Source organism: Eulemur rufifrons, chromosome 30 (genome assembly GCF_041146395.1).
Source record: "Eulemur rufifrons isolate Redbay chromosome 30, OSU_ERuf_1, whole genome shotgun sequence".
In the NCBI taxonomy this organism is placed as follows: Eukaryota; Metazoa; Chordata; class Mammalia; order Primates; family Lemuridae; genus Eulemur; species Eulemur rufifrons.
The window spans coordinates 139,908,341-139,931,930 of record NC_091012.1 but is presented as its reverse complement, the minus strand read 5'-3'; the positions used below and the strand labels follow the sequence as shown (position 1 = coordinate 139,931,930).

The following is a 23,590-nucleotide window of genomic DNA, read 5'->3' as shown; positions in this document are numbered from 1 at the left end:
GCACATGCCACTGTGGTGGGCCCTTCGGGCAGCTGATGGGGGGATGCCACCCGGCTTCCCTTTAAGCTGAACAGACACCGTCAGGGTCCCAGGACCGGATACACAGTATGAGACTCTGCAGAGTCTCAGGCTCCTACACAGCCTCCTGCTGTGGGTGCCCGGCCCTCCTCGCCCGGCCCTCCTGCATGGATGGTGCTTTAGCACACACCTTCCTTACAGGTGCCTTTCACAATGGCCTGAAAGGCAGGTCAGCTAACACTGCAGTGTTACAGGGCAAAGGCTACAAGACTAGGCGGAGTAGGTTGAACAGTGGCCACCTAAAAGATATATATATATATATATACCCAAGTTCTAACCCATGGTATTTCTGAATATGGCCTTGAATGGAAAAAGGGTCTTTGCAGATGCAATTAAGTTAAGGATCTGGAGATGAGATCACTCTGCATTTAGGGTGGGCCCTATCTCCAGCGACTGATGTCCTTTATAAGAGACAGAGATACAGACATAGAGAAGGCCACTGAAGAGACTGGAGTGAAGCACCCACAGGGCAGGCATCAACCAGAAATAATCGGAAGGATCAGAATCCAGTTTTAAAGGGCTTATTCAAATGCAAAGCTGAGAATGGCCATTAGGTAAGAAATACCAAAGAAGAAATGGAAGTTAAGGTCTTGTGTATATAAGGCAGAAAACAAAGAAATTATAGGATTATATCATTTTCTACACAAGGCTGGTTTATGAGTTATAACAGTTTGATTATAGTGTTTTTTTCTCCCATACAGTTTGTATTCATTTCCTCTCCAATGTAAGAGTGTATTTAACATTCCATATATTTTTCTTTTTTTTTTTTTTTGAGACAGAGTTTCGCTCTGTTGTCTGGGCTAGAGTGCCGTGGTGTCAGCCTAGCTCACAGCAACCTCAAACTCCTGGGCTCAAGCAATCCTACTGCCTCAGCCTCCCGAGTGGCTGGGACTACAGGCATGCGCCACCATGCCCGGCTAATTTTTTTATACATATATTTTTAGTTGTTCTGGTAATTTCTTTCTATTTTTACTAGAGATGGGGTCTCGCTCTTGCTCAGGCTGGTCTCGAACTCCCGAGCTCAAACGATCCACCCTCCTTGGCCTCCCAGAGTGCCAGGATTACAGGCGTGAGCCACCGCGCCTGGTCTAACATTCCATCTTAAGACAATGTGATAGTCATGAAGTCCTTGTGTGAGAGAGAAAAGAGGGAAGTTGTTAACCCATAAAGAAGATTAACAGTGAGGAGAGAAGGAGGGTCCCTGGCATACCTTCAGTCTTTTACAACACTTCACACAACAGAGTAGGTAAGGAGGAAGGCTAGTTTATAATCAGAGGAACAATGGTCACAGCTGCCTGTCACGTGACTCAGGCCCCACAGTCACATTCCTGTAAGGTTCAACATCATTTACACTTCCTCCCAGCCTCCGTGGGAGGGCAGGAGCCTAAGTTCCATGAGTGCCGGTGGACAAACCCAGATGGGTTCACAGCGAACAACCACCTTTCCGCTTTCTGTAGTTTTTCACTTCCCTGACTCTTCTGAGCCGCAGCCAGCCCTGCCCACTCCCTGAATTTCCCTTTAAAAGGCCCAGTCAGCTCTGTGCAAACCGAAGTTGAGCCCAGTTTCCCGCTGGACTCTGTTCCCTACTGCAACAGTACCTTACTGATGACAATCTGTGCTGACCACTTTAGTATCTGGCTTTGTTTATCTCTGACATTAGAAAATAACCAAAATTAAATTCCCAAAAGCAGATAGTATTCCTATCCCTATGTATAGTTTTTAAGATTATAGCTTTAAGTGCAGATTTAAAAGAAATATTACATAATGTAGGAAATCTGGCTAACACACAGATTTTTAAATTTTTTTTTATAACTTCCAGATATTTACCCATTAAAATGGAGCCATCACTTAAAAACCTTACTGTTCGCTTTTTAGTTCCCTGGCAGGAAGCTTCCGTTCGCCACAGCCACTGTCAGTGCGCCTCGTAACGATTTAATTCAGAGCCATGCCTCCAGCCATCAGTTTTCAGATGGTTCCCAAGCTCCTGGGAACATGCTTCGTTCTCAGACATCACTGATTCTGGCAGAGCACCTCTTTCCTTTTTCTCGGCATTCCGAATGAACTGAGCTGCTTTGAAAAGGCACTTGCTGTGACGGAGACAGCCCTCGGCCACGCTCAGATCTTCAGTCCTAATTTCCTAGGCACCTTGCACCAATTCAAAGCTTGTATCAGGCAGGGATCATGACTTTGAAAAACCGGTCCTGTCTATTACGAAATTGAGCAATTCAGCTAGAACACGGGTGTGAGGGGGTGTGGCAGGAAGGAAAACAAGAGAATCGGGTTTAGGGGCTGGAAGAGGAGCCAGCCTCCTGCAAGAGGGCAGGAGCCCACGGACACGGTTGCAAAGCTGGCTTCTTAGCTCCAACAGCATGAGGTTCTGGGGCACCCAGGACAGTGACACGCTGGGCTAGGAGTAGGAAAGAATGCATGGGGGTGTGCTGGGTTGAGCATCCTCCCTCAAAAATTCATGTCCACTTGAAACCTGAGAACTTGACCTTATTTGGAAATAGGGTCTTTGCATTAATAGTTGTTAATCAAGTTAATATGAGGCCATATCGAATTGGGGGAGAAAGGAGAAGAAAATATGGAGATAGAGGAAACACAGGGAAGGCAGCCTGTGAAGATGAAGGCAGAGATGCAGCTATAAGCCAAGGGACACCAAGGATGGCTGGCAATCTCCAGCAGCTGGAGGGAGGGAGAAGGACCCTCCCCTTGAGTCTGGGGGGGTGGGGGGGGCGTGGCCCTGCCCACACCCTGATTTCTGACTTCTACGTTCTGAAATGTCACATGATAAAATTTCTGCTATTTCAAGCCACTCAGTTCATTAATTTATTAGGGCACTCCCAGGAAACTAACACAATGGGTTGATCACCTAGGGGAACACTTGAATGGATTCAGGTCCTTGAAACACATGAACTCTCCTCTCTATAAAGTTCCGATGTGTGACGTACAAATTTGTGATACTTAGGAGAGAGAGGAAGCTTGTGAAACCTGTGTTTTCTTCTTCAAAAAATGTTAAATACTGACAGAAGTAAAGCAGTTGTGAAAATAAATATAAACTAACTCCTTTCCAATCTTCAAAGAAGCAGTTGCAAGAGTCCAGTTTGTGCTTATTTGACCTGCTGGTCCTGGGGCATTGAAGAGAGTGCAGCGGTGCATTTAAAGCCAGATGGATGCTCCATCCATGGCCAGAAGAGTTTTCCAGCATCTCTTTAAATTGTGTATAAAAAAGGGTGAGGTGAAGGACACAGAGGTCCCACAGCTCAGGGTACAGACACCTGCTGCCTCTCCAATTTTATCTACACCCTCCTCTGTGCCTGGTCACTCAAGATCTGAAGTCTCTCTGGGTCTGTTTATAAACAGAATAAATACCCTATTTTCTATCGAGGGTGGCATTTTAGACGCACAGCTTAGGGTGGAGGGCGCAGCGGCTTATCTCCTCCACATCCGGGATTTCAACCCTTCCTGTTGCTTTTCAGTCCTTTGTTTTATCCCATCTTCTTTCAGACACCACACGTGACAAAGGTTACCACTGGCAAATTCCGAGTTCAGTGCAGAAACCTGCTATCAGATTCAGGCTCAGAGTCCGAGATCTCTGCTTTTAAAATCAAGGAAAATGCGTTGTTTCATGTCACTAACAGATGAGTGAGAAGGAGAACAACTTTGCAGAGTTTTACCTTGACATGAAAAAGAAGCGGCACGAACACTTCCAGAGTGTCATTGGTGACTCAGCTGAAAAGGTTTTATGATGGTCAGAAGCCTTCTGACCTTACAGACACACAGCATTCTTTCTGGAGATTACGCAATGTCTCCTACCAGCTGTCCACAGTAAATAAAAGAAAAAAGGGGAAAGAAACAGAACAGCAGTATTTTGTCCCGATCAACGTATGCTTTGCTCATCGCTCGACAGGGAAATTCAGATTTCCTAGGAAAAAATGGAAACACAAAGGAAAGATACATTTAATAGGGATCTTTTTCTTCTAATGGCTTTCTTAAGATTTGAAAAAAGTGACTCTTTCAAACACTGACAATTCTGGGGAAAAAATATTTGATTCTGCGCCTTCATTTATTTGCCTGAAAGCTGCTTAAAGTTTTAATTTCATTTCCTTTGAATCACTTGTAAAGTTATTGCTTCTAAGGATTTGTTACCAAAAAAAAAAAAAAAAATCAATGTCCAGAACAGCTAGTTAAATAGCTTATTATTGGTAGCCAAAGAGAAAAATATAAATTAGAAAATGATAACAGCTCATTGTAATTTTCCTGATTCTCTATTATAGCTCTATATGTGATAAAACCACTTAAATTCACTGACCTAAACAAGCACACAGAGGACGACAGAAGTGAATCCGGAGTAAGGCATTTAAGCCATTGTAGACAATGCCGGCAGCATTCAATAAAAAAAGGGAGCAGCTCTCAATAAAAGGAGGCTGGCGGTGGACTACAGTCCAGAGGTCAAATGTCTCATTCCTCACCCCAATTCTCTAAATCTGTATCCTCACCTATAACATGTGAGTGAGACCAACCCTACCTGCTTCACGGAACCAGTATAAAACTGCAAATGATACAAAGACATAGGAAAGATGTTCAGTTTTCAAATTCTTACAAAAATATGAGCTCATAGACAAAGTATTCTCCTTTGAAATAACTAAAATCAAAAACAGATTCCTTGTCTTACGCATTTAACAGTAAGACAAAAATAACAGTGTACCTTAAAACTATAGCAATCTCAAACTAATCTGAAAACTATTGACCCAATGTGTGGACTGCTGCAGTAAAATATGATAGTTTCCCATTGTTAATTGCCTTTTTCTTGTCAACATTCTGTGGAAATTTGACTCTGTGGCCAGGCTTTTGCTGAGTTCCTGCTGATGTTGTTTTCTGTCAGGGAGCTCAAATATGAATGTCATGCTCTCATAGTCTGTTCTCTCAGGAACCCTCTAGAAAGGAGACCGTAAAAATTTCCCCATATTCTGTGTTCTCTGCTACAAGGTTACCCTGTTAGAAGGTGGGGCAGACCCAGCTCCTGCGGGGCGCTCCCTCCTGCAGACGGCCAGCTCTACAGGGTGCTCCTGGCTTCACCTAAACCCACCCATGACACTGGGCCCACGTCACCACAGAGTGGGTACTTGGGACACGAGAGAAAGGCCTCTTCCCTAATGGGCGGTGTCATCTGCTTTGGGGAGGGGAGAAGAGCTTTTCTCCACATTTACGTGAAAATCCACAGTCCAATTTCCTCACCACTGCCTTCTACCTCGCCCGCCCAGGAACTCCACAGTCCTTGAATGGCTTCCTGCAGTTTAGAGCAATAATAATCATTTTTTTGTTATGGTAAAATCATATAAGATTTGCCATTTTAACGTGTACAGTAAGTACATACACACTGCGGTATGGCCATCACCACCATCCATTTGCAAACGTCTTCACCTTGCAGATCTGAACCTCTCCGCCCACTGAACAGAGTGGTTCCACCGCTGGACCACCATTCTACTTTCTGTCTCTATGGCTGTGACTACTCTGAGGACCTCGCCAGTGCAGTCGTACAGTAGTTGTGCTTTTGTGTCTGGCTCATTTCGCTTAGCACAACGTGCTAAGGGTGCTCAAGGTGCATCCGTGTTCCAGCATGTACCAGAATTTCCTTCCTTTTTAAGGATGAGTAATATTTCACGGTATGTATGTACTACAATTCTTTATCCAGTCATCCACCCGTGGACACCTGGGGTGCTGCTATCAACATGGGTGCCCAAGTATCTCTTCCAGACTCTGCTTTCACTTTTGTAAAAAAGAAATATAACTTCTTGAATTGCTTGAAAACCAATAACCAAACCCCAGTTGAAACGTTTTGTCGGTTGAATGAAATAACGCTACACGTAGACTGTCCAAGGTAAAATAACAGACCTGCGCTACACGTGCACATGTTGTCATTCCCATTCCTGCTGTTGCGAGGCTTCGAGCGGGTGGTGGGGTTCCGTGCGGACGGGGCAGTGTTCTGTTCTGCAGCCCAGCTGCCCATCAGCACAGCACGGCCCTGCCACTCCCAGCAGGTGCCACCTGTGTCCTGCCTGTGCCTGCAGGGAGAGTGCCCGGCACCTCCCACCCCAGAGCCTTTCCGGGTGGTTCTACACTGCTGTTCTCTGCTGCGGGCACTCCCCTTCTCCTGAGGGACAGTGGCTCAGTCCAGTCATTTATCTACCTGTTTCCCTCTTCTAGTTGAGAGGCACTTGATGCAAGGATTTCTCTCATTCATTATCCTATACACCCAAGGACTTAAAAATCCACAGAACCACCATGCATTTATTTAAAAGCACAAATTATAACTTTTTAATTTGAGAAAAATCTTTACATCAGTTATGTCTTATCTAGCATGATAAGAAGCAAAGATCTGCATTTCATTTTCCTCAGTCTAAGATGTCTTCAATATGATTTATTAAATCACAAATAAAGCCATAAGCAGTCTATGAACGCCAGAACGTTTCAGCCAGAAAAAAGAAATAAAGTCCGTATATGTCATGAAATAAGCTGATATTTTGATTTGTTAAATAGAAAAGGACACAGCGTACGTTCAATGTTATCATCATGACTGTTAGCTTGCTATTTTCCTTTTCACTTGCTAGGTGTGTCCTGTAATTGCATGGCTCTCCAATAAATACAATACAGCTAACGAAAAATCACAGGCTGTCAGCTTAGCCAGCCGACCCGCCCAGTGGTTAAGAACCGAGAAGTACTCCCAAATCAAGACGACCACTGGAAACGGATCCTTTTGAGGCACAGTCCCCGAACACATAGGAATGCCCTACATGGGTTACATAGGACTTTAAAGGGCAGGTCCCTGTGAACTAAGTTAGGACACATCCTTACACCTTTCTACTTTATTGTTGTCTCCCTGGACCCAAGGTCACCCCCCACACCATTAGGGGCAGTAGAGTGTCCCAGGCCAGACTCTGTAATCAGAGCCTTCAGGCAAATAACTCGAACCCTGCAGCCCTCTATGCCGTTCCTTGTGAAGTGGGAATCCTAAGAGTGACCACGCCGCAGCAGGTGGCAGGAGGCTGACATACAACCCCACAGGTGAAAACGCTGAGGATATGACACTTGGCAAGTCCTCAGTGCCTGTTGGCCCACATGGCCATGAGGGACGCTGACAATGCCAAGGGACTTGGATACCACTCAAGTGCATACCCATGTGGCTTGTGTCCTGCTCATGCCAGGCAGCCTGGTGTGGGGGGCAAGGGCCATGAGTCACAGGGGAGAGCCGTGAGGCTCTGCAGGGCTGGCCCAGCAGGGACGGAGGGCTCCAGGCTCGGCACGGCCTAGCTCGCTCCTCTCCACTGGCCCAGACGCCACACCCTGGGTGCCTCCTCTGGGAAATCCCACACTCAGGGAAACCAAGGGACGAGCCAAGAGCCAGGACAAGAGGAAAAGCTTCTGGGGGATTTCACACAATAGGAGGCATGGACTTTCTTCTTACTGGCCTTCTAAATCAAATTACTCTCGACAAATTATGCCGAAATGTATTATTTCATCTATCCCAAAGGATCCATTACTGAAAGGATTTGGGCAAGATATAAGGGAGATCACCAAGATTTTTTTTTAAGTAATGCCATATAAATTTCCAGTCGTAATGTAGTATCTATTTTGAAAGTCCCCAGAAAATTCCTAAGAGATGAACCACATGTATTTTTGTCCTAAAACATGTTAAGGAGGACTGCCAGTCCTGGCAGCCAGACAGGCCAGAAGGACTGCCACTAAGGACGGTGCTGGCCCACCTTCTCACAGAGAGGGGCTTCCAGAACTGCTAGCGACCAAGCAGCTGATGTGAGAGTGCGTCAGCTCACTTCTGTCTCTTTCACGTCCATTTGGTCCACCTGGAGGCTGCCAGGTCGGGGCAGACACGCCTCCTGCGGCACAACTAGGGCACAGACACGCCTCCTGCGGCACGACCAGGGGCTGCTTTCCCTGGTCTTCTACCATTCACTCCTCCAGTTTCACTCGCTAAACACCTGCCAGGGCTCCGCTGCTGCTTCGAAAGCATGCGAGAAAGAACAATGTTGAATTAATAATGAACCCTCTCCAGACAGCTGTCTTTTCTAATGAGCTCAAGGTGACTTCCACAACCTATACTACCCCACCAGAAAATACTTTCAGAAAGAAATGAAATAAAGTCAAGGGTTGCACCATCATCCACAGTTTAGAACAGGACGCAAGTACTAAGTGAGCAAACTGAACCCCTAGAACAAGGAAGAGGGCAGCAGCAAGCTCTGAATCTCGTCACCGGAACGACCACGGCACAAGGTCACCTTTCTAGTGACTTCGGGTTTGGCTCAGATAAAGAGATGGGAGGAATGCAGAATAAATGGAATCTTGGTCCTGAAGCATGTCCTCTTAGGAGAGAAGACGTATTTTATTCTTATTTTTGCAACAAATTATTGAACAGAAACTGTGATCAGAAGGTTTGGGCACAGCCTCTTTCCACTGTATACATTGAGTCCTCCATGTTCCTTCGCTGTCTTTCCTCCCCTTCAGGTTGAGTGTAATTTCTAACCATGTTGTCTTGTCCTACCTAACACCAAAGTGGCAGATCACCTGACCCCCGTGCCCGGTCTGACCCAGCATCCCAGACGGACTGTAAGTTCCTCCCATCCAGCACTGTCTGGGGCTCTTCTTTATGCTCTTCATGTTTTCTGCATGTTTTGCTCATTTCCTGTCAAAACACAGCTAACTGTATGCATGGCGTGTAGGTAATATCTTGTGTTTTCAAAGACAGACTTTTGGAACTGTTAATAAGTACTTACTCTCAACTGTGAGGCTAGTAAAAGCTAAAATAAGTACACAACCAGATTTGTGGGATAATAATAATAATAAATCCTAAATAGCTCCTTTGATCCTTTCACCTGAAAGAGGTCAAAAAGTGGCAGAGAAAGAAAACGGCCTTCCAGGTAAGTTCTGCAGGACCAAACTATCCTTGAAGAACTAGCTCCTGGCTAGTTGGTCATCTGTGACTTTCTGTGATTGGCGCCTATCCTCATCTGATACCTGGGCACTTAAAGAGCAGATTCCATAAAATAAATCCATTTGCATTCCAGCCAAACTCCCAGACTAGCTAGGTAAAACATCATTTTATTAGAATCGTAGTAGAACACATTTCAAGGATCTCTTAGAATATAGGCCAAAATTCTATAAGGAAAATCACTTTAAGAAGAAACAAGACACAGAAGAAATAAGACATTTACATACCTTATACATTATGACCGTTTGTACGTTAAACCACAAGGGTCAAAGAGAAACTGTATGGACAAACCCTCAGCTGCATTCACAAACTGAAAAAGAACACTCAAAGGACTAAAATCAGAAATGAAGCAGGTGACATAACCAACACCACAGAAACAAAAAGAATTAAAAGAGAATACCATTGTTGGCATGTGCCAACAAACTGGAGAACTTAAAAGAAATGGATACATTCCTAGAAACACACAACCTACCAAAAATGAATCATGAAGAAAGAGAAAATTTGAACAGACTGGTAAGTAGAAAGGAGATAGAAAAAACTACTTCAACATATTAGGAATATATGAAAAGTCCACAGCTAATGTCATACACAATGGACAAAGACTGAGGCTTTTCCTCTAAGATCAGGAAAAAGACAAGGATGCCCACTCTTGTCATTTCTATTCAACACCGGAGTGGAAGTTCTAGCCAGGCAATTAGGCAAGAAAAGGAAAGGCATCCAAGTTGGAATAGAAGAAGTAAAATTATCTCTGTTCCCAGATGATATGATTTTTTTATATGTAGAAAACTGTAAAGATTCCACACATACAAAGATACTATTAGAACAAATAAACCAATTCAGCAAAGTTGGAGAACACAAACCAATCAAAAATCAGCTGCATTTGAGAAAAAGCATAAGAATACCAGGAAAAAAAACCAGCTGTATTTCTTTACACTAACAACGAACAATCCTAATAGGAAATTACACAAACAATTGCAATAGCATCAAAAAGCATAAAACACTTAGGAATAAACTTAAGGGAAGTGAAAGACTTGTGCACAGAAACTACAAAACACTGCTGAAAGAAATTAAAGACACAAATAAATGGAAAGATACCCTGTGCTCATGGATTGGAACACTATTATATTGTTAAGATATTCACAGTATGCAAAACAATCCTACAGATTAGAAGTATTCCCTATAAAAATACCAATGGCAGAAATAGAGAAATTCATATGCAACTGAATAGACATAACAATCTTGAAAAAGAAGAACAAAGTTGGAAGTCTGACATTTCCTGATTTGAAAACATATCAGTCATCAAAACAGTGTGGTACTGACCTGAAGACCAATAGAGTAGAATAGACAGCCCAGAAATGAACCCTCACAATTACGGTCAAATGATCTTCGACAAGAGGGCCAAGACCACTTGATGGGAAAAGGTAAGTCTCTTCAACAAACGGTGCTAGAAAAACTGGATATCCACATGTAAAAGAATGAAGTTGGACACTAACCAAACACCACATACAAAAATTTACTCAAAATGGATTAAAAACCTAACTGTAGGATGTAAAACTACAAAACTCCTAAAAGGAAATACAGGGGAAAGCTTTATGACATTGGATTTGCCAAAGATTTCTTGGCAATGACACCAAAAACAGGCAGGCAACAAAAGCAAAAATGGACAATTGGGACTTCATACTTAAAAACTTATGCACATCACAGGATACAATTAACAGAGCAAAAAGGAAACCTACAGAATGAAAGAAAATGTTCGTAAGTCACATGTCTGAGAAGGGGTTAATATCCAGAATAGATAAGAAACCCTTCAACTCAACAAGAAAGAACCACCAAATTAAAAAACAGGCTAGTATTTCAATAGACATTTCTCCAAAGATGGCACACAAATGGCCAACAAGCACATGGGAAAATTCTCGTCATCACTAAGCCTTAGAGATCTGCAAATCAAAACCACAATGAGGTATGAACTCACACCCATTAAGATAACTATTATCAAAAAAATACAGAAAATAATAAAGTGTTAGTGAGAATGTAGAGAAAGTGGAACTCTTGTGGACTGTTGGTGGGAACATAAAATGGTGTAGCCACTATGGAAAACAGTACGGTGGTCACCCAAAAAATTAAAAATAGAATTACCACCTGATTCAGCAATTGCACCTTTGGGTACAGACCCAAAAGAACTGAAAGGAGGGTCTCAAACAGGTATCTTCATACCCATGATTATATAAGCAATATTCACAATAGCCAAGATATGGAAGCAACCCAGGTGTCCATCAACAGACGAACGGATAAACAAGATGTGGTCAACACATACAACAGAATATCATTCAGCCTTACAAAGGAAGACTCTGTCACATGGCACACCATGGATAAAACCTGAGGACATTATGCTACATGAAATAAGCCAGTCACAAAAAGACAAATACTGTAGGATTCTACTCATCAGAGGTACCAACAACAGTCAAATTTTAGAAAGTAGAATGGTGGTTGCCAAGGGTTGAGGGCAGGAGGAAATGGAGAGTTAGTTGTTCTTCAATGGACAGAGAGTTTCAGATTTACAAGGTGAAGAAGTTCTGGAGATCCACTGTGAAATAATGTGAATAGACTTAACACTGTTGAACTGTGTACTTAAAAGTAGAAAACAGAGTAAATGTCATGCTATGTGTTTTTTCTTTAATCACAATTGAAAAAATATATAGTAACTGTATGGATGTGTTCCCGCCAAGACTTGTCAGGATAACTTCAGGTGCAAATGGTGCAGAAAGACATACGATGCAGAGAACTGAGTGTCACGGTGCGTGTACCCATGCCTGAGGTTCACAGACACTACCGCTTGCAGCAGACGCAGACAGAATGATTACAAAGGGTGTGTGTCTGCATCTGTGTACGTATGTGTATAAGCATGTATGTGTATGTTTAATCCAGCATACGCCCTGCCATGAGGTGGGTCCTTGTAAGAACATTCTCTAGTTCCCAGGAATATTCAATCAACATGTATGGACATATGTATAAATAATAACATATATTTCAAAAACGTGTATGATTCATATTAGTACAACTTTAAATCTAAAATTACTGCCATAACTGCAATTTTTTTTCCCTCCTCTGTACTAGGAATTCTAAAGACAGTGTTCACCATGTTGTCCTGGAAGGATCTTCAAACAGTCTACTTTCAAGCCTTTTTACATCTGTAATCTAGAACATTCTTGACCTTCTCACTTTTAGCAAGCAACAGCAGGCAATCCCATTCTGACTGAGCGTCAGCTAACAAGCCCGGAGGGAACAAAGTCGTCTGTCCTTTCAAAAGAAAACTGGATACAAGTCAAGAAAGGGCTGTGTGGCACACAAACAGACAGGCTAAAAATGAGTTCGGCTTTTAACTGTTTCTTTTTAAAAAAAAAAAAAAAATTAAGCTTCTTTGAGGAGATTTAGCTGCTTATCAATTTGTTAAAGTTTGAATAGTTGCTAAAATATTAATCCTATATCTGATTTTGAAAAGGAAAAAGTCAAAGCCAGCTATTAAACTTTGAAGCAATTCCATCATGAACATAATCTTTATAGACTATTGATATAAACGAAATGGAAATGGTTTTGGACCCCAGAAATCAGTGAAACTGATGCGTATTATTTTCACTGAGCCCCCGGGAGAGACTCAGTTCCGAGATTTAACAAGACAAGAGAGGACAGACTAAGCGTGCCCTGCGGCAGACCACGCAAGTGATTTGCAGCAATGCTGCTGATGCTCACAAGCCTGACCCCGCACACGGGGGGAGGACTGCACCTGGCATGAGCGCGGCCGTGGGGAACAGCTCCTTTAACTTCGCTTGGCTTTCGTCCACCAGCTCCTCCTTGGACATGGGGAGCTCCAAGACGTCTATGATGATCTGCGCGGCCTCCAGCGCCTTCTTACCCATAACCAGGGACTTCACGTCCCAGGTGTAATTCTTCCCGTAGCGGCCACAGATTTCCTGAAACACCACTGAATACAGCCGTTCAGTATCTGCAGAAACAGAATGCGACAAAGAGAGATTTTTACAGTGCATACTGCATGAACAATACGTCTGTATCAGATCAGCGTACATATGTGTCAGGTAGGTCACGTTCCGTGAGAAGAGGCTTTCCCAGAGAACCAAGCAAACTGAAAACGTGCGTGGCCATTCTTACCCTGAGCAGCCCCTCCTCGAGTTTGCTAGTTATCTTTGGAGCTTTGGTCTATAAAGTTAGAAATCTGGCAAGCAATGAAGACTGTACTGTTGTGTCTTCTATTCACATCTATGTATTTCAGTCTAAATGTGTATGTGGGGTGGTAAATTCCATCTGATGGCGCACGACATCATTAGCTGGAATCCCCCAGAGTGCCAAAGACAGCAGCGCACAACATGATCATGCGTATGGCCCACTGCTGTGGAGGACGTTTCCACTGCCCGGAGAACGACTCCCAAGCACAGGTGCCCGGCCGAGGACCTCGCTGTGGGGACAGAACACTTACGCACCAGCAGTATCACAGGATGGTGAACACCAGGCTGCGAATTAACCCCCAGCTCGGCACCCACTGGGGGTACAGCCTCAGCAAAGCAGTGAACCCCCTGGGGCCCCCTCTTCCTCATGTTTATACCAGGTGAATAGGGGTATCGGCAAGAACCATCCTAATACCACCAATATATAGTATATCGTATTACACATGATATAATAAATACTGCCATCTATACGTACATTTGTTTACACTAATGTGTTCTTTTTCTGTATGTATGGCTAATACAGACGTAGTATCACGAGCACTGATATTACCAACAGTAGGACTAGCAGTGGTGCCACAATAGTGTGATACTACTACTACCACCGTGAGGACCAAATACTTCAGTACGCGCAAGCGACCTTCTCGGATCAGCGTTGGCCGCGCCGTGCGTGCTCACCGCAGACCAGCTGTCCTCAGTGCCGTCAGTGAATCGGCGCAGGCCTAGAAAGATCACTTCACTGAAAAACCAACTAAGTGACCTGCCAGGAGGTGTGATTTATGATAGAAAGCGACACTTGAAAACTGAGGACAATATCCCAAACACGTTAACTTCAAAACTAGGTAAGCCGCGTGGAGCTGAGTGCTTCTTGGTGACGGTCATCTCAAGGGGCCCAGTGAAGGCAGATGGGGTTTGTCCCGAAGCATGAACAGGCCCCTCGTCTTCCTGTCTGTCGTGGCACCGACAGAGGCGGTCCACAAACCCCAGAGGCCACAGATGGGGCCACTCGCACATGGATTAATGGGAAGACACAGGGACTCCTCTGACAAAAATTCAAATTCAAATTTAACTAGGACGCTGACCACCCTGTCGTAGATCTGGCACCGAAGCCCTCCCACAGGGCGTGGAGCAACAATGCCAGTGTGCAGTCTACCTTGAATTTGCACAGCTGGACCCAATAATGTTCCTGAAAAGAGCCAGGCGACTTCAATGGCTTTTAACTGGTCTTCCTGCAGTGAGATGGAAAAATACAATAACGAGAAAGTACGGAGAAAGCTGTGTGCGTTCATGAGCCATATAAATATTCGTATTCATATACAATTATGTGCACACAGGCACATGTGCTTGTAGACACGAGGCCCAAGCACTCCACCATATCCATCACCTTTGGCAGAATCCCAAGTGACCCAAGCATGGAGAGCAGTTCTCATGCAAAGGGAGGTCTTCTGCACGGGCCCTACGCCTCTCCTTTAAGCGGCATCCAAACTGCATCTTGTGGCTGCACCAGAGGAGTCTGCTACAGCGACTCCAGGCTGAGCAGGACTAGGCTCACTGGTGGCTCGGTGCCAGGTGTGTGGACTCCGCCGCCGTCCACGCACCCCCCTCCTGCTCCTGGGGCTCACTGCACTTCTAGGCACTCCCCGCCTTTCCCTCTTTGGAATGGGGCAGAGGCATCCCCATGGCCCTCCCTAGGTGAACCCTCGGGACCAGCACAGGCTGCTCTGTGAGGCCTGGGCTCTTCCCTGGGCTCTGGGGTGGGCTGATGACCTGTCCACCCTCCCCCACCTCCTCCATATGTGTGCTGAGCTCTCTGCAGCCCTCCTCCCTTCAGGGGACCCCAGCCCCCCCAGCCCTGTGATGGATGGTTGTCTTTATGCTTTTTCTGCTTTTCATGGCAAAATCACTCACGGCCCTGGGTCAGGTGCAATTTCATCTTTGGCACATTAATTATTTTTCTCCTTGCATTTCTAACACGAGTTGTATTTCATTGGCGATGCTATACAATGTACAAATCTCAGAGTCTCCACCCTTCTGGACACTTGAGATTGCTAAGGCGTGATCCCTGAAATGGAGAGAGTAGAGCTCTAAGCAAAGTCTTCCTGGGTGGTTTGTAAGAGAAGCTGCGGTTTGGATAATAACCTGAGAAACTCGAGCTCTTCCGCAACCCGCCTTGCACGTGGTCTCCCTAAAGAAGTTCCATAATGGGAAGAAGGGCTGGCGCACTCTGCTCCACAGGAGGGCGGTGAAACACATCGTCTGATGGAGGGTCACCCAGTAACGAGCCTCCTGTTATGTTCTTGTTCCCCGTGAGGGGGAGAAGGGGCCAGGGCTCTCAGGGCCAGGAGACGGACGGATCGGCAGTGAGGCGGCACGTTTTCCTTTGTTATCTTGAATTTTTCTTCCAGTAGTTGCCAGAGAAAGACTGACGAAGATAAACTGTAGGCACCGAGCAAGTGAGAAACTACTGTCGGGTTTTGAAAAGCAAAGCGAAGGAGCGGAGGCCAGGCAGAGTATTATTGCTCAGGGCAGCCGCCAAGGCAGGCGTGCAAGGAGGAAGGGGGAGGTGGGGAATACAGATTCCAAAAGCAAAAAAAAGAGCTATATCCTCTAAAATGCTTTAAACAGTGTTTATTTAAAGCTTAAAATGTCACAGAGCGTTTAATTTAAAAGATACAGAACTGTAGGATTACAAATCTGTAGGGGACTGCACAGCCAACTTTTCTTCACCATTTAGATAAAATCATCCTAAATCTCCCGTGGAATAAGGAAGGATCTAAACAAGTAATGAAACCGCTCAGAGCAAGTGAGGACTACACCTGCTGATGACAGCACACTTAAAGGGACAGCGCTGTAAAAGGAAAAAAAGCTAAAATACAATAAATGAGCCTAACATAGCGGTGCCAAGCTAGGAGACGCATATTCTTCCCTGCTTGCTAGGAGCTTTAAGCTTGTCAAATTGCTTCAGTGTTACTTGTACCAGGAAACTCGACAGATACTGTCATAACATGCAACAGCTGCATGTACCGCTACCTTCCGCAGGTGAGTTAGAAAAACATCCTGCGCAGAGCCGGGCCTCCCTCCCTCCCGGCTGGGATCCAAGTGGCGTGTGCAGACAGCTGCAGGAAGTGCCAGGCAGGCCACGGCGGAGGAGAGCTCAGAGGACGGGGCAGGAGCCAGGCCGAAAGGCTGTTCTCATTCTGAGCGGCGGGCCTGGTTCCCAGGCAGGAAATGTGAGGCATTCCGGCTTAAATGACACTGAGGAGGAGGAATCCATGCACCTGGAGGAAGGAGAGGCCAATGGCCTCTAGGTTTCTAAGGCTAGCAGTGTGCTCAGTTGCATCTTTTTTCATGGAGAATGTATCTGAACGCTTGCTAGCCCATCATCCCTGACCCGCAGTGGACAGGAGCAGCTTGTTTTACCCAATAAAGATAAAAGGGGGGAGGGTTTCCCCCCAGTTCTCCCTTTCAGGAAGCTGTACCACCGCACCACGCAAACACACACACAACTCCAATTTTAAACCCGTGAGTTGTATTATTTAGCAGTCCCAGCCCCGTTTTCATGCAAGACCTAGCACGAGGGGCTGGGAAAGCCAGGGCTGGTGGGCCTGAGAGGGGCGCGGTCAACTCAGCCTAACCACACTGCAGCTGCACATCCGTCCGGGACAAGTTTCCTCACCTGGCTGACTTGCAGGTCAGTTGGGGAAATGTAAATATAGCTGCTGGCCTGCAGGGGACGGGGTGTGAAAAGTCAGGGAGGGTCTGAAGCCCTGCTCTGCAGCTTACTGGCTGCTGAGATACTCCTTGGTTTAAGTATCTGTAAAATTGGCATATTTTACAGATCATACTGCATCCTCTCGTACTGCACACCCTGCAAGCCTGCTGGGCCTTGGCTACCATCTGTAAAATGGGATGCTGGTCATTTAATCACGCTACACACCTCCAAGGCTGTTGTGTCTATTGGGTAAAATAATCTATGCAGTGCTCTAAGCACCCCACTTGGCCCAGTTGCCTCTGAGCATCATTGGGTGGAACTGTCAGGGAGTGCTTTTAGTAACTGTGAGTTAGGAGGAAATGACAAGATCTGCTTTCTCTCTGTACGCCAATACTGCAATAATGGCAAACAGCTGCTTAATCTGAGAAATCAAAGTGCCTCCTATCAAATATTCTATTAATACTAAAAAAAAAAAAGCCCCACTATTTGGAATTCACCAAAGCATCACACCTATCAGGCATGTGGAACTAGCTTTGTGAACACTCATTAACTAACTGCCCCACCTGGTATAGGAACAGAAGCCCTTGTCCAGATGCCTAAATGGAGAGTGAAAGTTTTCATTTAGCTGCAAAATATGACCTGGACTGGCAAGACGTGGTTTTAATGTTTCACTTAGTGTGAATGTTCACATATTTCCCTATACAATATTAATGGATTTAATCACGGGTGCTGCCTGAGAACCCCTGAGACTGTTCCATATCATGGGACATATGCATTCTAATACCTTTCTAAAATAATAATTAAAAACCCTACATCTAAACACATCTGGCCCCACACACTTTGGATAAGGGACTGACTCGAGTTTATTACTGCCCACTAGTCCGGTTAGACTTTGTGCATCTTCCACAACTTGAACAAACCAATTTAATGTCTTTTTTTCCCAAAACTTATCTTGATATATCTTGCACATAGTTTTAAGGTTCTTTCCAGTTACAAAAAAAAAAAAGGAAAACCCTAAAGCCAGTGTTCTGCATTTCAGATAGCCTGGTTCCTATCTGAAACACAAAATAAACTCCGTGGAAGGGCTGATCTTGAGCTAAAACCAAACAGACTGCCTCTTTGCCCTCACCTAGAAATTTGGCAGTTTGGGGTCTTCTGGTTTTTGGTTTGTTTTCAGTTCAGCTTTTCATTGAATATGTTATGAAATAGGTTTAGTCAGAAAGGCCAAAATCTGTGTCATCACCAGAGTGCTCAGATTCTTTTCTTTGCTTCCACTTCCTTCCCAGCGGGGCAGTGGTGGTGGTGGGGGGTTAGGACCTCCCTCCCGCTGGTGCAGCACCAGCTGCTGGAGCAGGGCCACCAGCACCCACACTGCAGCTGAGGCCCCCAAGGCTGATGTGGCCAGGGCCTCCGCAAACCAGCCAGGCCCACGCGTCCAACAGGTGTATCAGCTGCTGTGACGAGGGCATAGATCTCACCCCCGTCGCAGTGCAGAATGGGGGCCCAGCAGACACGGCAAGCTCAGAGACTGCGGCTGTGGCACTGGCGCTGCCCGGCGAGGCACTAGTTGCTGGACGAGTGAGGCCTCACCCCACGGTGGTCTCGCCCCCTAAGAAGGACGGAGCACCTTAGCTGCCGCTGAGGAAAGCGGGCAGCAGTGTCTGTGAATGTCTTCATGGTGCTGTCATTTTTCTAAACCATTCTTAGAGTACACAGTAGGTAACTGGAGGTAATTGGTCATTACTGAAGAGATTTACATGGTGGATCCATTAGTTTTGTTCACCTAAGATACTCTACCACTTGTTTCCTTCACCCCGTTTCTCCAAGTGGGGTCCCAGAACCAGCAGCATCAGTGTTCCATGGGAAGTTGTCCAAACTGCAAATTCTTGTAACAGAACGCCTGAAACTGGGTAATTTATAAAGAAAAGGAATTCATTTCTTACAGCTCTCGAGGCTGAGAAGTCCAAGGCCAAGGGGCCACATCGGGTCAGGGCTTTCCTGCAGGTGGGGACGCTCTGCAGAGCCCCCAGGTGGCGCAGGGCCTCGCACGGTGAGGGGCTGGGCTGCTCTCAGGACTCTCTTCCTGCCTTGGCAACCCATTAATCCCTTAGCTCATTAATCTGTTAATCCACAAATGAATTAATCCACTCATGAGGGATGAGCCTTCATGACCCAATCACCTCTTAAAGGCCCCACCTCTCACTACTGCCAGGCTGGGCACTAAGTTTCAACATGACTTTTGGAGGGGACAAACATTGAAACCACAGCAGGCCCTGCCCCAGATCTGCAGAATCAAAAATTGGGGTGGGGCCCAGCAATCTTTGATCAAGCCCTCCAGGTGATCTGGATGTGTGCTCCAGTGGAGAACCACTCACCTGGCGTTATGTTTTTACTGAAGACCTGTGCTCCAGAAAGTCAGTGATTTTAAAAATGGATCAATCTTAACTAAGAAGTGTTTAATTTTAACGTATGCATTTATTAGTAGACATTAAAGAAAGAATAATCCACGATGGGCTGGCCTTCATCCCAATCTACACTTTCCTCTATGTTGCATCCTATTACAACTTAAAATTGCATTGCTTTTCCTGGTCCCTTCCCTCACCTCCAAATCAGATTTATGTTAATGTATTTGTATCATGGTTTATAAAATAAGGACCCTTAAATATGCCTCATTCTTTCTAAAGTAAATTGCAGCAAACGATTCCAATGAATTGGAGTTCTCAATTAATACAAGTTAATTAGGTAATACTGCATCAAAGGAGATGCAGATTTCAGTGAAAATTATGCACAGCATTCTTTCAAACATGGCAAGGTAACGCTCTTATAAAAAGACACCCTAATAAGCTAGTTCTTTAGAAACATAAATCTTGGAATAAAAACATCGACAACTTAATGGAACACAGTATATTTAAAGGATTAGTTAATTGGTTCACCTCTCTCAAATAGAAATCAAGGATTAAGAAAATACATTTTCTAGTACTAGGATCATTACATACGAAATAACAGTTGTCGTTGGGGACTTTCTTTTGAGAATAACTACTGAAACTTTTACATATTTGCTAGGTATGTATGTTCTAGCATAGAATCCTCTTTTTGCTCTAGTGAAAACAATCCAGCTTCATAAAGGCCATTATTGGAAAATAGGGCTGCATCTCCAAAAATCGACTCCTTGGTCAGCAGCACACCTATCCTAAAAATTGAGCTTTAAATTACATGAGCCTGGAAACCTAGCCCTTCACAGGAGAAGGGTCTGCGCCTTCTGAAATGGCTAGATCTGATATCTGGGGTTGCCTGGGGCTTGTTTTGACCTTCTTCAACGGCCAAGCTGGCTTCATAATTCCTAAGAACCCTAATGGCAAAGACTGTTTTGGAAGGGCACTGCGGCAACAGCTGCTAAACACTGCTCTTGATGCTCCCAGCACACAGCACAGAGCCCAGACCTCTCCGGCGGCGGCATTCCTCACCTCTCACAGTGGCTCCCGTGCACACAGCTCTGAGGCTGCATCGGTGACAGCAAGGCCCAACCAAACTGCCGCTTTCCGTGACTGGAAGAGCGTATCTGCTCAGCGCGTCCCTGTGCAAATGCTCCCTCACACGGTTGCCCTAGAGTTGTAGGAAGGCATCATTAACTGTGCACGAAGACAGGAGAAGCACGTGGAAAAACCAGGGTCTGGAGGAAGGCTGGTGAGGGAGGAAGTGAGTTACGTTGTAAAAATCGTGTGTGAAAGTCAAGGAAGCTCTCCCCACATGACAGCGAGCAAAGGCTGTTCATCTGGAGCCTGCATGGCAGAAGTCGGCCACTATCGCTTGCCTCTGCAGAGGCTCAAAGGCGGGCAGAGGAGTGGGGAAGCTCCATAATGGGCAAGGGGGGGTTCCGGGGGGTCCCGACTGGAGGCTGATGGCCTGGGGGCCCTGGGGACAGCTCCCTAGAAGTGAGGGGTGCCATGGGACTGGCTCGGGGAGCATACTTGGCTTTCTGGCCAGCAGAGGGAACTCGGCATGCCCAAGCCACTCAAGTCCCATTGAAGAAGACGGTCACTGAGCTGGTCAAACACACTAGGCCACCGGCTGGACCCACAAGACCTGCAAGGCCACCCCCCACCCTGCCCCCTGGTTTTTCCCAGCCACCGTGGGGATCCACAAGCAAACCCTTAGCGCATTCCCGGCTGCGCCGTGGCCCCTACCCCTGCCCAGCCTCATTTGCCAGTCCATGTTCCATGCTCCACAGGCACCCCGGACTCCTGAACCATGCCCTCGCCTCACCTCTGGGGACAGCCTATCAGATTAAACTGACCTCCGCACCACCTGTACAGCAAGGCCCTGTGACAGGACGGACAGAGTTCAAGGGCAGGAACTGCAGTGGTCAGGAAAGTCCTGCACGGTTTGGAGAACTGTCACAACTATGTGGGCTTGGGTGCTGGCAGGTCTGAGCTTTATCCTTGGCCTCATCGCCAGGCCTGCCATCAAACCTAATTCACAACATTCTCCCATCCCAACATGTATCACAAAGACACTGTAATTTGTGGGAAATACTCCAAAACTGCAGACCAGTGTGGCTGAGTGTGAACAGAAATCAGATGTAAGTATGTCAAAGCAAAGGGAAACCAAAAGTAAAGACCAACGTCGTCAAAATCTAGTGCCATCAAAATCCACAAACATAAAACTTTGTTCCCCTCTTCTAGGCTTTCCACGACCTCCATCCAACTCTGCTTCCATGAATAAATACCAGTCTATAAACTTCGCTAAAAGCAAACCTACCTGGTTCAACATTTAGCTGTGTGGTTAGCTTAGTGATGAGTGCGGCACTGCTAACAGCGTGGCTGTGTGACTGGCTCACCGCTCTTCACTGCTACACATAGGTTATTTTATTTACACTTTGGATTAAAAAAAAAATGGAACGGTATAAATTAGAATCCAAACCAACCTAAAATTTACTTTTCCCCCCAATTTAAAATTCACTCCAGGTTTCAAATGACTGAGCACAGAGGTCCTAGTGGGACAAATAGTTATAAGTCGGGAAAATCCTGCGTCACAAAAGTAAACAGAACATGTAATATTGATTAGAATCATAGATAACAATCTTGAGAAGGCAGACATCAATCCCGAGTATGCAGAAATGGCACATGCTCGGAAGTTCAATTAAACAAATGTTTGCTGGGTACATACTCTGTGCTAGGCACCGGGAAAAACAGGACCAAACAGTCTCACAAGCAAGGTTAAATAAACCAGTAACTTGCAAAGGTAAGAGAAACCCTGCAAAAAGAATTACGAAAATGTCACTATCTATGAATCAGAATGTTTTTCTCACCTGTAGACCGACCAACATGTCACCTTCAGCTAACCATAAGGACCTATCCATCCAAGGGATTTCCTCTAAGACCTGAGAACAAAGTCGGGTAGAAGCTATGTTAAGACACCCAACAAGTTCCTAGTGGTATGGGGAGGAAGAGGAGAAGGTAAGATGAAGAACGATGATCTCTTCAACAGATGCTGCAAGTTCTTGACACGCTGAGGGCACTGAAGGGCTTCTTCCTATGGCCAGTGACAATAAAAGACTGAAATGAATAATTAACAAGCATGAAATTATGAGTTTCAGTAATACCTGCTTCAAATTAGAAGCTTGCCCTGTTAGGCTTAGAAAGAGGTATTTAAGTACTTGAATATTGCTTCTGTGGCTGTAAGCTATCATTCTTGAACTGTAAAGAAAAAATAAATATTGCTTAAAATAAAGATCCTTTGCAACATAAAACTTTTAATTAGCATTTGGCATAATCCATTGGCCTTGGCAATTATTCCATCTAATAGGGATAGGTATCGGTCTGTGAATTTTTTCCTTATAATCCGTATCTAAATTTAAAAATCACTAAAAAATGAACTGGTGTAAAAATTGCTGCTGGATCACACATATCTAGCAGCATTTGGAAACATGTATCTGTACTGGGGAAAGAAATAAAAACATTTAACCTTAGGATCATAAATCTAAATGCAAAACCAAATATAAAACTTCTAGAAGAAAACAGGAGAAAATCCTTGGAGACCTGGGTTATGTGAAGGTGGGGGAAAAACAAACAGGTACAATGTCAACAAATACAAGTAGCCTAGAATGATTTTAAAAATACCCGGTGACCATCACGACACCAGTGAGCTATCCCTGGAGCCCAACATGAGGAAGTCGTCTGGGACTTGTCAACTTCCCTTCAGAAAGTGACCCTTCTGGTAGTAGAGGAAGCCTTGAGGGATCCCTGCTGAGCTCTCTCAGGTCAGAGGAGACACCTCTGTCTTTTGGGCTCCTGTCCCCAGTCCCATCACCCCCAGGGCACAAGTGATTGGAGACAGGACATGGCGCCATCCCCTCCCGGAACTTCAGGGAGTCTTCTCTGCACGCCCACACCCTCTGCGGTAAAAGCAGGTTCCACTCCTCTTTTACATTTAATTATGGGGGAGGTGGGATTCAAGGGATAATTTAAGAGAGGAGCAATATATCCTGGTTCAGAGGGTGACAGTCTGTCCCAGACACAGAGAGCAGGGAGGCTCCCAGAGAAGAGACCTGCAGGTAGGTGC

General features: G+C 45.3%; 1 protein-coding gene across 1 annotated transcript in view; it reads right to left on the bottom strand.

The window, feature by feature from the left end:
- PUDP (pseudouridine 5'-phosphatase) overlaps window positions 1–23,590 on the bottom strand; it is a 72,059-nt gene that overhangs the window by 27,958 nt on the left and 20,511 nt on the right. The window contains exon 2 of the mRNA XM_069464094.1: window positions 12,864–13,082. Within this exon, the coding sequence (XP_069320195.1) occupies window positions 12,864–13,082 (219 nt within the window). The remainder of the gene's footprint in view (window positions 1–12,863; window positions 13,083–23,590) is intronic.